We start from the raw sequence: 13,883 nt of genomic DNA, 5'->3' as shown, positions 1-13,883 counted from the left end.
CACACACACACACACACACACACACACACACACACACACACACACACACACACACACACACATATGGGGAACTTGAGGAGAGGGGCTTAGAGGCCTCTAGTCAGGTTACTCCTTCTCCCTTTCTCAGGCCGGAGTCCTACAGCAAAGACGCGGAACTGGCAGACACAGTGCCAGAAGGTGAGCAGCAACAGGGGGGGGGGGGGCCAGGGCACCCAGCCTCTGCATCTGGCATGGGACCCTGTCGGCTGCTGCATTTTCCCCACAGTCAGGCTGGCCGGGGCCCTGCTCTATCCTTCCAGGGAGCCGAGAGGCTCTGTGGGCCGAGCTGAAGGCTGGGGCCGAGTCTGGGTGGGACTTCTCTTCACGCTGGCTCGTTGGAGGCCCAAACCCTCACTTGCTCAGCAGCATCCGAACCAGCAAACTGGTGCCGGTGGACCTGAATGCCTTCCTGTGCCAGGCAGAGGAGCTCATGGGCAAATTCTACTCTTTGCTAGGTAAGCCTGGGGAGGGGCGGCCAGCGCGGGTCTCCACATCCACACGGCAATGAAATGGAAGGATAAAGAAGCCTGGGATGCTCTGGCTCTGTGCTCTAAGTGGGGCTTGAACTCAGACCTCCTGCTCTGCCCTCAAATTTGCTGCTCTACCACTTGGACCACATTTCCACTTCTTTTTGTTCTTTTTTTTTTGTCAGCTCTAGGGCTTGAACTCTGGGCCAGAGTGCTGTCCCAGAGCTCTTCAGCTCAAGGCTGGTGCTCTACCACTTGAGCCACAGCGCCGTTTCCAGTTTTTTCTGTGTAGGTGGTACTGAGGAATCAAACCCTAGCGTGCAAGCTAGGCAAGCATTCTACCACTGAGCCACCTCTCCAGCCTGCTTTTTTTTTTGGTCACGGGACTTGAATTCAGGGCCTGGGCCCTGCCCCTCAGCTGTTTTGCTCTACCATTTTGAGGCACAGACACACTTCCAGTATTCTAGTGGGTAAATAGAGATAAGAGCCTCACGGACTTTCCAGCCTAGACTGGCTTCAAACAGTGATCCTCAGCTTTCAGTCTCCCAAGTAGCTAGGATTACAGGTGTGGGTCACCAGTGACCTGTATGTCTCCCCTTATCCTCCCTCCCTCCACCTGCCTTTGGAGCTGTGAGGGCCTCAGGGCTTGGGAGGGAATATCCTCATCCATTCCCCCAAACACTCAACAACGCAAAGCTGCCTGCTGACACAACTACCCCTTAGAGCCAGAGAAACTCACCTAGCCAGCATGGGCCAGGGGACAGACCAATGAGGCCCGGGGGCAATGCAGAGCCATTGGCCAGAGAACTCAGGACCTAGAGAAACAAGTGGACTGGGCTCCTGGAGGAGCATTCCCTCAGCAACAGGATTTCTTACTCTTGGGGAGGAGCATAAATGAAGAACAAAGGAGAGTTATAGAAAGCCTAGTGCCCAGGGGCAGAGCCCCGCCTGCTGAGACCGGAGGTCATGTCCCCCAGGGAACGACGCCCAGGCCACCAAGTACAGGAACCTGCGGGCCCAGCGCATGGCCGCCATGCAGGCCGTCCTCTGGCAGGAGCAGAAAGGAGCCTGGTTCGACTATGACTTAGAAAATGGCAGGAACAACTTGGAGTTTTACCCATCCAACCTCACCCCGCTCTGGGCCGGCTGCTTCTCTGACTCCAGCATCCCAGACAAGGCTCTGAAATACCTGGAGGTGAGGGGAGCAGCGAGGGGGGAGGAGGGGCAGCTCTGGGGCCCTGCAGCAGCACTGGCTCTGCTGACAGCACAGACCTGCAGGCCAGCCATTCCCTCCTCTCTGAGCCTAGCTCAGCCTGTAGTTCCCACCGCGACCAGATGGGGGCAGCTGCGAGCCAAGAAGACAAGGGCCAGGCCAGAAAGGGCACAGGGAGCGGGCTTCCTCCTGAGGAAGCATCCTTGGCTTACACTCACTCAAGGAAATATCTGGAACCTTCTAGGACAGCCAAATCCTGACCTACCAGCATGGGATCCCGACCTCCCTCCTCAACACAGGCCAGCAGTGGGACTTCCCCAATGGCTGGGCCCCCCTCCAGGACCTGGTCATCAGAGGTAGGCAGGCAGGCAGGCAGGGGGCATCTGCCAGGACCTGGCCCCACGGAGGACGGGCCAAGCTGGGCTTCTGGGCGCTGTGGACTAGAGATGCAGGCCTCCTCCTTCCCCTGCCTCCTGGGCTGCTCTGGCCCCGCTCAGCACACATGTCCAGCCCCTGTCCCTTCTCTCTACCCCGAGGTATGGCCTGAGGGTCCAGAAAGGAGGCCTGGGGGCAACCAAGTCCCCCGGCCTCTGCTCTGCTGGGATGGAGGCTCTGGAGATTCAGGTCCTGCCTTGCCTGGGGCCCTAGGCTTGACCAAGTCAGTGTCCCCTCGGACCCAAGAAGTGGCTTTCCAGCTGGCCCAGCACTGGATCAGAACCAACTTTGACGTCTACTCCCAAAAGTCAGCCATGTATGAGAAGGTGAGCTGGCGCTGGGCGTCCCTCTGTCCCCGGGGACCTCCTCCATTAGAGGAGGCCAGGGTGTCAGGCTTCTCCTGGACCAGGGCGGCCCAGCCAGGATGGTGGTGACACCCAGTGGCCATTCCTGGGAACTGCAGGGACCATCGCTGCAGGCCAGAGGAGCTGGGCTGACTGACCTGCTGGGGTGGTGGGTGGCTTGGGGACCAGCGCCTGACCTACCACCGTCCCCTTGTCCCCAGTATGACGTCAGCAGCGGTGGACAGCCAGGTGGTGGAGGGGAGTATGAAGTTCAGGTGAGCCAGGTGGGGGTGGGCTGTTGAACACCACTGTCCCCCGCATTGCAGTGAGCCCCGCTAGGCCATGCGTGGTCAGGGCACGTAAGCCCCGCTGCCTGGGGCGGCTGCCTGCTGCCCCTTGCTGCCTCTGGAGGACAGATGGCGCCAGAGACCCTGGGGAGGAGCTCCAATACCCCAAACAGGGTGCGGGTGCCCTGCCTCCTCTCCCCACTGTCCTGCCTGTCTCTAGGAGGGGTTTGGCTGGACCAATGGTGTGGCCCTGATGCTCCTGGACCGCTATGGGGACCGGCTGACCTCAGGGGCCCCGCTGGCTCTCCAGGTGCCCTGCTGTCTGGTGGCTACGCTTCTGCTCAGCTTCCTGCCTCAGTGGCCCTGAAAGTGAGGACAAGGACAGCCTTCCTGTGCATGCTCTCCTGGCCTCAGTTCCTTCCTCATTAAACAGGTCCTTCCTCCCATCTGGGGGCTCTCCTGTCCCTGCCCCCCGTCTTCTACTGTGAGGCACAGGGACTGGGCAGTGACATGGAGGTCAGCGTCTCACCGCACCCCACCCCCCGCTGGCCTGTCACGCACCTCCATAGTCCAAATGCTTTATTGTTCTGCTGAAATGCTTACAAATACTGCAAACCTCCCAGCTTAGGTCCAGGCAACCGAGGGCCGGTGCTGGGGGGAGGGCGGGGAGGTGGGCTTAGTGTTAAGGCGTGAAGGGCTGAGGCCAGGCCACTGGAGCCTGGTCCTCCTCTCTCCTCCCCATCACCCTCTGGAGGCTGGCCACAGCCCTGGGCCCTCCCCCTCCGCATCCCCTCTGCTCAGTGGGCTGAGCACCCACTTCCGGGTCAGGCATCCACCCTGGGAGGAGAGGACGGTGCTTAGCTTCCTCTCCCGTCCGCATTGGTGCCATCCCTCCTGGCGCTAAGCAAAGGCACGAGTGGAAGGGAGAGGGTTGGGCTGGGGGGGGGAGCCGCAGGGAGGTGTCCGGTCCCCTCCCCCAGGAGATGCCCAGAGGGCTGGGCTGGAGAGATGATGGCTCGTACCCTCACTACCCACCGCTGGCGAGGCAGCGGGCTGCGCCTCGGAGCTGGCGAGGCGGTTAGTATGTATCCATGGCAACGAGGCGGTCTCCATGGAGACCATGGGGCTGGGTCTGCGACAGGGGGCGGGCTGGGACCTCAAGGGTGAGGTGACCCGGGAGGTGTCTGGCCCTTGAACAAAGTAGTGGAAAGTGTAAATGGAGGAGAGGCGCGGCGGAGCAGGGCTGAGCAGTGTCTGCCTGGGCGGCTGCCCCCCACCAAACGTGGCTCTGCATGGCTCCCAGAGCCCCAAAAGGGAGCTGAAGAGGGAAGGGATCTTTGGCAGATTCTGGTACCATAATTTGTCAAAGAAAACGAGTTGGGGAGAGCAGGCGCTGCGGCGGCGGTTGTCAGTGACCCTGACCTGCAGGCCCAGGAGCAACCTCCAACTTCTGGGCTCCTGAGAGGCGGCAAAGCCCCTTCCCCACCTTTCCTCTCTGGCTGGCTCTTCAGTGATGGGAGCCCAGAACCTTACAGCACTGAACTGCGGACCCTGGCTGCACCCCCTCGGTGGGGCTCCGTGTCTCTAGGGGAGCAGAGCAGCGGGCGGCTGGGCCTGAGTCCTGCAGCCACCACGGGGGGGTGGGGGGGAGGAGGCAGAAGGCCCACGGTGGGTCAGTTCATGAACTGGGTGTAGCCCTCTGCCCCTGTGACGATGACATCCATCCAGATGCGCATGGCCTCGGCAGAGGGGGCCACCATGTAGTAGAGCCGGTCGTGGGTCTTCACGCAGAAGGTGAGGGCTGGGTTTGGGCTCTGCCGAGGGAAGAGGCCAGTCTAAGGCAGGGCTCACCCACTCGCGCAACTCTCTCCTCCCCGGCCTCCTGTCTGCCTTTCTCCTCCCAGCCCCCAGGAGGCCCTGGAGCCGGGTCTCCCCTTCTTCCCCTCATCCCTCCTGCCCCCCCAGGTGGGCGGAGCTTCCTCACCCACCAATCCCATCTCAGTACTCCTGGCAGGGGGGCGGGCCCCGCTGGGGACACTGGTTCTTGGCATGACCAGGTTCAAAAGTGACAACAATAAAATCAGTCCCCAAAGGCCGGAGAGGATGGGTCTCCTCTTGGCAGAGAAGAGGCAGGAAAGCGGAAGGCAAGATGCTGGGCCACGTCCCCAGGGGAGCAGCGGTCAGGGCTAGGGGGCCTCGGGGTGCAGGCAGGAGGCAAGCTGGCTTGTACCAAGCCGCATCTCTCCTCAGTTCCCCGTTGGGACTTGGAAGTGCCCTGCACCCCGCCAGCTCTCCCTGCTCCCGCGGGCCACACCTGCACCAGACAAGACGCAGGCATCCACCCGCCCGGCGCCAGTTAGAAGGGTAGAGGAGGGGCCCAGGGTCAGCGGCAGGTGGACAAAGGAGGTGTTAATGGCGCAGTTGTGGTTAGAGGCACGTGGGGAGGGGTACCTCGGTCACCATAGTGAAGCGACAAAACCTCTTCTGGGAGGGGAGAGGGAGAAAGGAAGAGAATGTCGGCAAGAGGATGCGGTGGAGCCTCGGCAGAGGGCAGGCTAGAGCCCCCTGCTCCCACACCGCAGAGCCAGGCCTGCAAAGCCAGGCCGTGCCCGCCGGCCCCTTCTGCCGCTCCCGCTTCTGACCTTGGCTGCACTGCGCAGGTGGTCGTAGTACACTTCCTCGATGGCCTGGAAGTAGATGACCCCCTTCAGCTTCGTCTCATGCTTGTCTGTAAATGATGAGGGCCGGGATCAGGAGGGCGGAGCCAAGGTGCACAGGTCCTAAGCTTCCGGCTCTGGGAGGTGGGTGGTGGGCGTGGCTGCCCTGCGCTCCCAGCACAGGCCAGCAGGGACCTTGTTCAGCCCTGGCAGCAGTCGTTGCAGAATGCAAATGACACCTTACTGCAGCGAGAATACACGGCACCGTTTTGGCACGGCCATGGAGAAACACGCAGTCCAACCGAGGGCAGGTGTGAGTAACAAAACTCTCGGGAGCCATTTGACCACAACCGTCAAAATTAGAAAGGTAAGCCAGGGCACCGGTGGCATGTGCTGACAATCGTAGCCACTCAGGATGCTCTAGTCTGAGAATCGTGGTTCAAAGCCAGCCAGAGCAGGAAAGTCCATGACACACAGGAAAGTCCATGAGACTCATCTCCAATTAACCACCAAAAAGGGGAAATGGAGTTGTGGTTCAAGCGGTAGAGCACCAGTCTTGACCACAAAGCTCAGCAACAGCACCCAGGCCCTGAGTTCAAGCCCCGGGACCACCACAACAAACTAGAAAGGTGCCAGGCATAGTAGTGCACAAATGTCATCCCTAGAAGGCTGAGGCAGGACAACAGAGTTCAAGACTAGACTCTGTCTCACATAAATAGATAAATAAAACTCAAGTATCCATCAAGTAGAGATGATCTAATAAATCATGGTGGTGCATAGGATGGAATATTGATATCAATGGGTTTTGGCAGTTTATTTGCTTTGGGAAGTACTGGGGCTTGAACTCTACCACTTGAGCCACACTCCGAGACCTATGATGGACTATCACTCAACTGATAAACACAGTAATACAGAAATATCAGAAAGCCGGGCACTGGTGGCTCACGCCTGTAATCCTAGCTACTCAGGAGGCTGAGATCTGAGGATCGAGGTTCAAAGCCAGCCCAGGCAGGAGAGACCGTGAGACTCCTATCTCCAATAAACCACTAGTGACGCTGTAGCTCAAGTGGTAGAGCGCTCGCCTTGAGCTAAAGAGCTGAGGGACAGCGCCCAGGCCCAGAGTTCAAGCCCCACGACTGACAAAAAACAAAAAAACCCTATCAGAAATATCAGAAATACATGGAGAAATCTATCACTAGGTATAGATTGAAAAATATGTCTATAAAATACACCTAGTTGCCAGGCACGCGTGGCTCATGCCTATATTCCTAGCTACTCAGAAGTAGCTGAGATCTGAGGACCATGATCTGAGGCCAAACTGGGCAGGAAAGTCCATGAGACTCTTTATTTCTAATAAACTACTCAGAAAAAGCTGAAAGTGGTATTGTGGCTCAAGTGGTACAGTGCTACCACTGAGCACAAAAAGGCCCAGGGACAGAGCCCAGGCCCTTAGTTCAAGTCCCAGGGCCAGAAAAAAAAAATAGCTTGCACCTAGTTATAAATACCTAAAGCTCTATTTGATAGAGAAAGATCACTAAGCCACCTGAGGAGGCAGAAAGGGAATGCACAGTATTACCAGCTACCTTTGATATTTTAAAAGAGAGAGAGATAAGAATCTGTGAGTCACCACGCAGCAGTGGCTCACGCCTGTCATCCTAGCTACTCAGGAGGCTGAGATCTGAGGATTGTGATTCAAAGCCAGCTGGGGTAGGAAAGTCCGTGAGACTCTTATCTCCAATTAACCACCAGAAAACTGGAAGTGGCGCTGTGGCTCAAGTGGTAGAGTGCTAGCCTTGAGCTGAAGAGCTGAGGGACAGCGCCCAGGCCCAGAGTTCAAGCCTCACGACTGACCAAAAAAGAAAAAAAAAAAAAAAAGAATCTTTGGTGAGGATATTTCTCAAACGTTTTCGTACATCTCGATATTGAACCATATGGACATGCTGACATCATATTGAGAAGAAAACGGTACCACGGAGCCTGCGGTGCCCACATAAGGCTTCACTCGGTGTGAACAGCATTAGTGCCCGCACACACAGCATAACTGAGATCGCTGGCAGGAGGAAGGAAGGAAGCCTGCAGAGCCAGGGACCGCGTGGTATGGTAAGCTAAGCCTGCGCCCTTCGTCTGTGGTCCACAGGGCCGATAGCCGTGACCAGGAGCCTGAGCCCCATGGGAGAGGCCATGCCGGTCACTAAGGTCAGAGGCGACAGCTGGTGGTAAGCTCCTCCTGACCCCTCTCCCGCCCTGGGGTTATTTCAGGCCAAGTCCTGGATGGCCTGCATTGCTGGTCCTGCTCCAGCCTTCCCAGGGCCCACCCTGGGACCTCCAACTCCTCTTCCACCATGCAGAGGGAGAAGCTTCCAGAAGCAAACCTGAGCCTGCAACTTCAGCCCCCACCTTCCCTGCCGGCTCCTCTTCAGGGAAGCAGCTGCCTTCTTGGTCTGGCACAGGCCCTGTCGAGACTGGTGTCCCCATGCCCCCGCCTTGTCTCCCAGGCTCCCAGCACGGACGCCAAGTCCAGGGAGCCGGCTGAGCTCCTCACCACCCCCAGCCGGCCCGCTCTTCATGCACTGGAATGGTTTCCTTCTGCTCGTTCCCTTGGCAAACTCCTAAGCAACCTTCAAGACCCATGGCAAAAATCATCACTACAACACATCGTGGTGAATCCCGTCTAGAATTCACCATGCTGAATCCTCGATCCATTCATAACTTCACCTGCGCCAACACCAGGCGCACATCACGTCACTAGAACAATGTGGGGGTGGGGAAGTCCTTGGCACCGAGACCCAGAGGTGCAGCTCCGCAGCAGATCACCTGCCTAGCATGAGCAAGGCGCCCGTCCTACCCGAGTGTCACCAAACCTTCTCCAAACGCAGCTTCCCATGAGCCAGGGGGTGGTTAGGAAATCCAGGCCTGCAGCTTGCTAACAAGTGCACAATGCAAGAACACATTCAAAGCATCTAGCACCTGTCACTTCACCACGATGAGCCCGGATGACGTCCCAGGACGGACAGACCCCGGAGAACTGCTCGGAGGAGAGTGGGAGCTGGCCTGGGCAAGGTAGACTCTCCAAAGCCTTCACAGAGCCCACCTGTACCTGGCTGCCAGCCCCATGGGCAAGGCACCTCGGGTCCTGGTCCTTGTCCCATCTCCAATGCTTCTCCCTCAGGGCAAGGACCCTGGCTCTAGGCCTGGCCACCCCGCGGGCTCCTGCTGGCTCCCACTCCTTCCTTCACTGGAAAGTGACCCGCCCCTCCCCACCCACCCGGCCTTGGGCGGCTCGGGTCTGGCCCCGCCCGCATCCTCTCCATTGCTCTAATGCTGGATTTAACAGCCTTTGGACCACACCACCCCTGGGCTCATTGTGACACCCATTATCTCTGGTAATACCTCTGGCTGTCAAATGTCTGCTTCCTTCTGTGTCCACCACCTGCCAGAACGTGGTCTCCTTTTGTTTCACAGATGTGGAGGATGGCTGCAATTGGCAAGCACCAGCCCAGCACCTGGCACAGGGTCAGCGCTGGCTTCCTGCCTGGCCGGCCTCTCCTGCTCCTTCCTTACACAGGAAGTTGCGCCCGGAACTGTATCTCTCTCCACTTCCGCTCTGTCTCTTAGAGCTTAGGAGACTGGGCAAGCGGCCTGATCTTTAACACATGTGTTCCCTATTTAGTTCTAATTAGCTTTGCTCATAGGAGTGCAAGCCTGGAGGCCGCTGCGCGTGGCACTTGGCTCCCATGTGCGGGTAGATAGCATAAACGTGCGCTCTTGTGATTGTGTTATCGCCACCCACTCAACTATCGCTCTGCCTCTCACCTGGACCTTTCTCCGAAATGAGCAGTCTATCAGCCTCAACATCCTCCCTGCACCTGCGAGAACACCTGTGGCCCTGCCCCTCCCCAGCCACGGCTCAGGAGGGGAGGGGAGGGGAGGGGAGGGGGGAGGGGAGGGGAGGACGCTGTGGTGCGCAGGATGGTGCGCAGGGCCGCGGTTCCTCAGCCAGCCCCTCGTTCTGGGCCGGGGAGGGCTCTGCACCTCATGCTCCACCAAGGGAAATGCAGACAAGATTTGGGAGGGCAAACTACACAGAACCAGGGCAAGGGGACAGGTGGGAGCTGCCTGCCCTGGGCTGGCCCGAGGCTCCTGGCCCTGCTTGGTGCTGAGGAGTCCTGAGGGAGCTGAGCGGCGGCCCCGGGCCTCACCCAGTGCTCCTGGCGGCTGTCGTCCGTCAGAAAACTTGCTGCTACTTTATTACTGTTATTATTATTTGTGAGCTAGCCAGTACTGGGGCTTGGACTCCAGGCCTGGGAGCTGTCTTTTAGCTTTTTCACTCAAGGCTGGTGCTCTACTACTTGAGCCACACCCTCACTTCCGGCCTTTTGGTGATTAACTGGACATAATCATCTCATGGACTTTCCTGCCTGGGCTGGACTCAGATCTGAGCCTCTTGAGTCACTAGGATTGCAGGCCTGATCCCCCAATGCAGGGCTTACTGTGATTCAACTCTTTGATCAGTATCTGCTGCCCTGGGAATGAGCTCCAGGAGAGTGAGCTGTGGCCATCTTGCTTGTCCCATAGCCTAGAACTCTGCCCGGAACCTTCTAGATGCTCAGTAATACTACAGAGTGAGCACGTGGAGATGAACCAAGTACATTCTACACTTTTGCCAGCTAGAGCCTCTGGACCCCTCCTTGGAGACTTCTGGATTCGCTGTGGGGGATGTGGAGCCCAGGGCCCCTGCTCTGTGCACAGGGCTGCCCGGTGACACTCACCCACATAGTAGGAGAGGGTGCGCTTGAGCCGGTCAAACACAAACCAGCGCTTCTTCCACGACTTAATCTTGCCACCCATCTTGACCAAGTAGCCACGGCAGACCTGGTGGGAAGGGGCGATGAGGAAGGACCGAACAGGAGGTTGCAGGCGTTTCTCCATTGTCTGTCCCCATACTCATGGGGCTGTCCCCGCATCCCCTCAGGCAGACACCAATCTAACCACCCCACCCGGCCAGGCTGGGGCAGGAATCGAGGCCACTGTTCCACGGCCCGTGAGGGCCTCTGACGCGGCGCCCGGTTCCGGCGGCCTGTGCTGTGCAGGCCTGGTACCTTGCTGCTGAGCACCACGTGCAGGCACGTGTCCACTCCGTGGCCTGAGGACTCGATGTGCGTCTTCAGGTCAAAGTCCTCCTTCCGGATTGGCAGGTAACGGGTCAGGGGTCGAGCCTGGGGGCAAAGGGCAAGGTCAGCAATCTCTGGTCCCATCATTCCCTTGTCCTCACTTCTCATCTTCAGTCCTGAATCCCCTCCAACCTAACACACGTGTGCACACAGGACGCACACATGCACACACACACACACCCCTCAGCTGGAACAAGCCTGAGTGGCTCTCTGCTTCTGGGAGCCAATGAGTCCCAGGTGTAGGTTGGCTTGTGCAAAGCAAACAGCGATGTGTGTGTGTGTGTGCACACGCACACATGTGTGCACGCCAATACTGGACCTTGAATTCAGAACCTGGGCACTGTCCCTTAGCATTTCATTTAAGGTTATCACACTATTACTTGAGTCACAGCTCCACTTCAAACTTCTTAGTAGTTATTTGGCAGTAAGAGTCTCATGGACTTTCCCACTCTGGCTGGCTTCCAAGAGTGATCCTCAGATCTTAGCCTCCTGTGAAGCTAGGATTACAGGTGTGAGCCACAGGTGTCAGGCTGCCAACAGCAACTAGAAAACAGGCTCAACCATCCAGCCGGCCACCAGCACACCCTGCACCCGCTAACCTGGGAAAACTGCTTCTCCCGCATCTTGACCTCCTTCTCCACCAGCTGCTGCCTCCGGGCACTCTCGCTCTGCAGCCTCCGCTCTACCTGCTCGCGCCTCCGCCGCTCCTCCTCCAGGGCCTGCCGCCGCTGCTCCATCTCCCGTTCCTGGCACAAAGCCAGCGATCAGTGCCCACAGTCAGCCTGGGGTTCCCCCCTCCCCGCTCTCTTCAGACCCCGCTCTGAGCAGACCCGCAGGAGGCATGCACCTCAGATGCTGGCCTGACAGAAGAGGCCCACCCTCTCCACCAGCTCTGTGGGCTGAGAACAAATGCCTTCATCAGTGATTGCCCTGGCTTAAGAGCCTTGCTCTGCTACCACTAAGGGCTGTGACTCAGTACCTCATTTCAGCTCTCTACGCCTCATATGCCTCATCTGAAAAATGGGACTCAGAATACCTCCTTCTGGGCCAGGTATTGCTGGCTCATGCCTGTCATCCTAGCTACTCAGGAGGCTGAGATCTGAGGATCATGGTTTGAAGCCAGCCAGGGCAGGATGTCTGTGAGACTCTTCTCTCCAATTAACCACCAAAAAGTGGGTAGTGGAGCTGTGACTCAAAGTGGTAGAGTGCTAGCCTTGAGCCAAAAAGCTCAGGGACAGCGCCAAGGGCCTGAATTCAAGTCCCATGATCAATTAAAAAGAACAAAAAGATGCAGAGTGCCTCAAAAGAGATAGATCACCTGCAATGTGTCCCGTGTCCCCCCAGGCACAGGTTCCCTGCTTGTGCCCACGGCCCCTCTCTGCCAAGTCCCAGCTTGAAAGGGACATGACTGGCCTACTTCAGGACTCCTCAGGCAAAACCTTTGTCTTGGCTTGGCTGCCTGCCTCCTCCTCCATTCTATACTGCAACCCCCAGGTCCTGCGTCCTGCGTTTCCTAATCATCCCCCAAAGGAACGGGTTAAGAATCAAAAGCCCCATGGCTCTTAAAGGGTCCTCAGAAATAAGCCTAGGGGCAGAGGCTCCAATACAAGACACCTAGGACTGGAACGAGGTCATTGTCCGGCAGTCTTCCGTCCTGCCACGCGGGGAGGCCTCAACCTGCTGGGTCTCCCATGCCCCAGTTGAGAAACACAAACATGTACAGCGCTTTGCCCTGAGGGTGCGCGGTGCAGTTCATGGGGGTGGAAGGGCTTGGCAGGCAGAGGGCCGCTCTCCGCCCCACCGCTCCTGCCTCCGGGCTGAGCCAGCCTCACCCTGGACTCCATGAGACGGCTTTTCTCCGCGTGGGCCTCTCTCAGCATCTTCTCCATCTCTTCGATCTTGCCCAAATCCAGACCACTGGTGCTGGGAAGGAAAGGGGGAGAGAAGAGGCGTCAAGGCGTGGGAGGGGAGCTGTGGCAGGGGCGGCGGGCGGGGCGTGGGAGGCACCTGGACATGTCGGGGGAGCAGGCGGAGTTGCCCCCCGTGGAGATGCTGGTCTCCATGCTGTCTGAGCTCTCCAGGCTCAGCGTGTCGTAGGCATGCTCACCCTCCTCGCCACACTCCCGCCCGGCAGGCAGGTGGTGCAGGATGGAGTGGTGCATGATGGGGGGGAAGGCCGAGGGGCCTGCGGGGAAGGGCGCCGCCCCGTGCAGGGCTTCCCACTGGCACTGCGCCTCTGCCGCCGCCTTCTGCTTCAGCTCAGCCAGCCGGCGGCGCTGCTCCTCGATCACCTGCTGCCCTGGGGGAGGGACAGGTGGGCATCACGGTGTGTTCACCAATCCGGAGAGGGGACACAGGAGCAGCATGGCCAGAGCAAGGGTGAACACGGGGCAGCCCTCCAGCACCAGCAACCCGGAAGCCCCCACAGCTCCGGGCCGGGGACTCCACCAAGGTCAGGCTCTGGTTCTCTTTGCACGTCCTGAGCCCACACAAGGAACAGCCCAGCCCAGCTGGTGCCCAGGAAGCACGATGGCCAGTGGCCCCAGACCACAACCAAGGCTTGCACACGTGAGCAGGGCGCATGCAGCACCCTGCCTACTGCGGGAGTAGCCAGGGGAGCTGGCAGGAGCCACGGGGGGGGGTCCCCCACAGTGCAGAAGCGAGAGCAAGATCAGAAGAGAAGACTTTGGAGACAAGGGGGTACAGAGCCAAGCACCCCAACCCGGCGAAGCCTGGGAGCCTCTCTACGGGCAGGGGGGGGACACATGCTGACACGGCAGGGGCGGCCTGGCCAAAGCCACGCCCTCATGACCTCTACCTGCTGGGTCGTCGGATGGGAGGGGCTCGGCAGGAAGCAACTCGACTGGCGTGGGGGACCCCAGGCAGAGGGTGCAGGAGAGAGACACAGAGGGGATCAGAGGAGAGAGAGGCACAGACGTGGGCTTTCAAAACAACCCAAACGCACACTGGGTCCCCGGAGCCAGTGTCTCAGAGAACGGATGCTGGAGGTCACCAGGGCCCGCCTGTGCAGACAGGGCGACGTAGCCCTGCTGGGCTAACAAGCAGGCCCCTAAGGGCCGCCGTTCTCCATGATGCCCAGCCTCCCCGACCCTTCCTCCCAGCCTGGAGTCTTTATTAAAACAATGTCCAGGAAAGCGCTTCTTTTGTTGTCGGAACTAAATTCCTCCTGCTCTTGCACAGAACTCAAAGGACAAAACCATGGTGGGGGGGGGGTGGCATGGCGGCCACTCACCCTTCTGCTGCAAGGCC

The 13,883-nt window shown here is 58.8% G+C and overlaps 2 protein-coding genes across 2 annotated transcripts in view; one reads left to right on the top strand and one right to left on the bottom strand.

The window, feature by feature from the left end:
- Positions 1-3,249, top strand: part of Treh (trehalase (brush-border membrane glycoprotein)) — a 28,078-nt gene extending 24,829 nt beyond the window's left edge. Inside the window, exons 9-15 of the mRNA XM_013009749.1 lie at positions 128-177; positions 300-494; positions 1,484-1,701; positions 1,964-2,075; positions 2,368-2,480; positions 2,720-2,773; positions 3,006-3,249. Coding sequence (XP_012865203.1) covers positions 128-177; positions 300-494; positions 1,484-1,701; positions 1,964-2,075; positions 2,368-2,480; positions 2,720-2,773; positions 3,006-3,152 — 889 coding nt within the window. The 3' untranslated portion in view covers positions 3,153-3,249. The remainder of the gene's footprint in view (positions 1-127; positions 178-299; positions 495-1,483; positions 1,702-1,963; positions 2,076-2,367; positions 2,481-2,719; positions 2,774-3,005) is intronic.
- A 1,179-nt stretch (positions 3,250-4,428) lies between these two features.
- The window catches only part of Phldb1 (pleckstrin homology-like domain, family B, member 1), a 29,151-nt gene continuing 19,696 nt past the window's right edge, over positions 4,429-13,883 (bottom strand). The window contains exons 10-17 of the mRNA XM_013009497.1: positions 13,432-13,555; positions 12,621-12,912; positions 12,446-12,536; positions 11,213-11,359; positions 10,542-10,658; positions 10,212-10,314; positions 5,428-5,513; positions 4,429-4,599 (exon numbers count right to left, since the gene is read on the bottom strand). Of these exons, the coding sequence (XP_012864951.1) occupies positions 4,459-4,599; positions 5,428-5,513; positions 10,212-10,314; positions 10,542-10,658; positions 11,213-11,359; positions 12,446-12,536; positions 12,621-12,912; positions 13,432-13,555 (1,101 nt within the window). The 3' untranslated portion in view covers positions 4,429-4,458. The remainder of the gene's footprint in view (positions 4,600-5,427; positions 5,514-10,211; positions 10,315-10,541; positions 10,659-11,212; positions 11,360-12,445; positions 12,537-12,620; positions 12,913-13,431; positions 13,556-13,883) is intronic.

This window comes from Dipodomys ordii, unplaced genomic scaffold, assembly GCF_000151885.1.
Source record: "Dipodomys ordii isolate 6190 unplaced genomic scaffold, Dord_2.0 Scaffold10, whole genome shotgun sequence".
Classification (NCBI taxonomy): Eukaryota; Metazoa; Chordata; class Mammalia; order Rodentia; family Heteromyidae; genus Dipodomys; species Dipodomys ordii.
The sequence above is the reverse complement of the archived record's forward strand: the minus strand, read 5'-3'. Positions and strand labels throughout refer to the sequence as shown.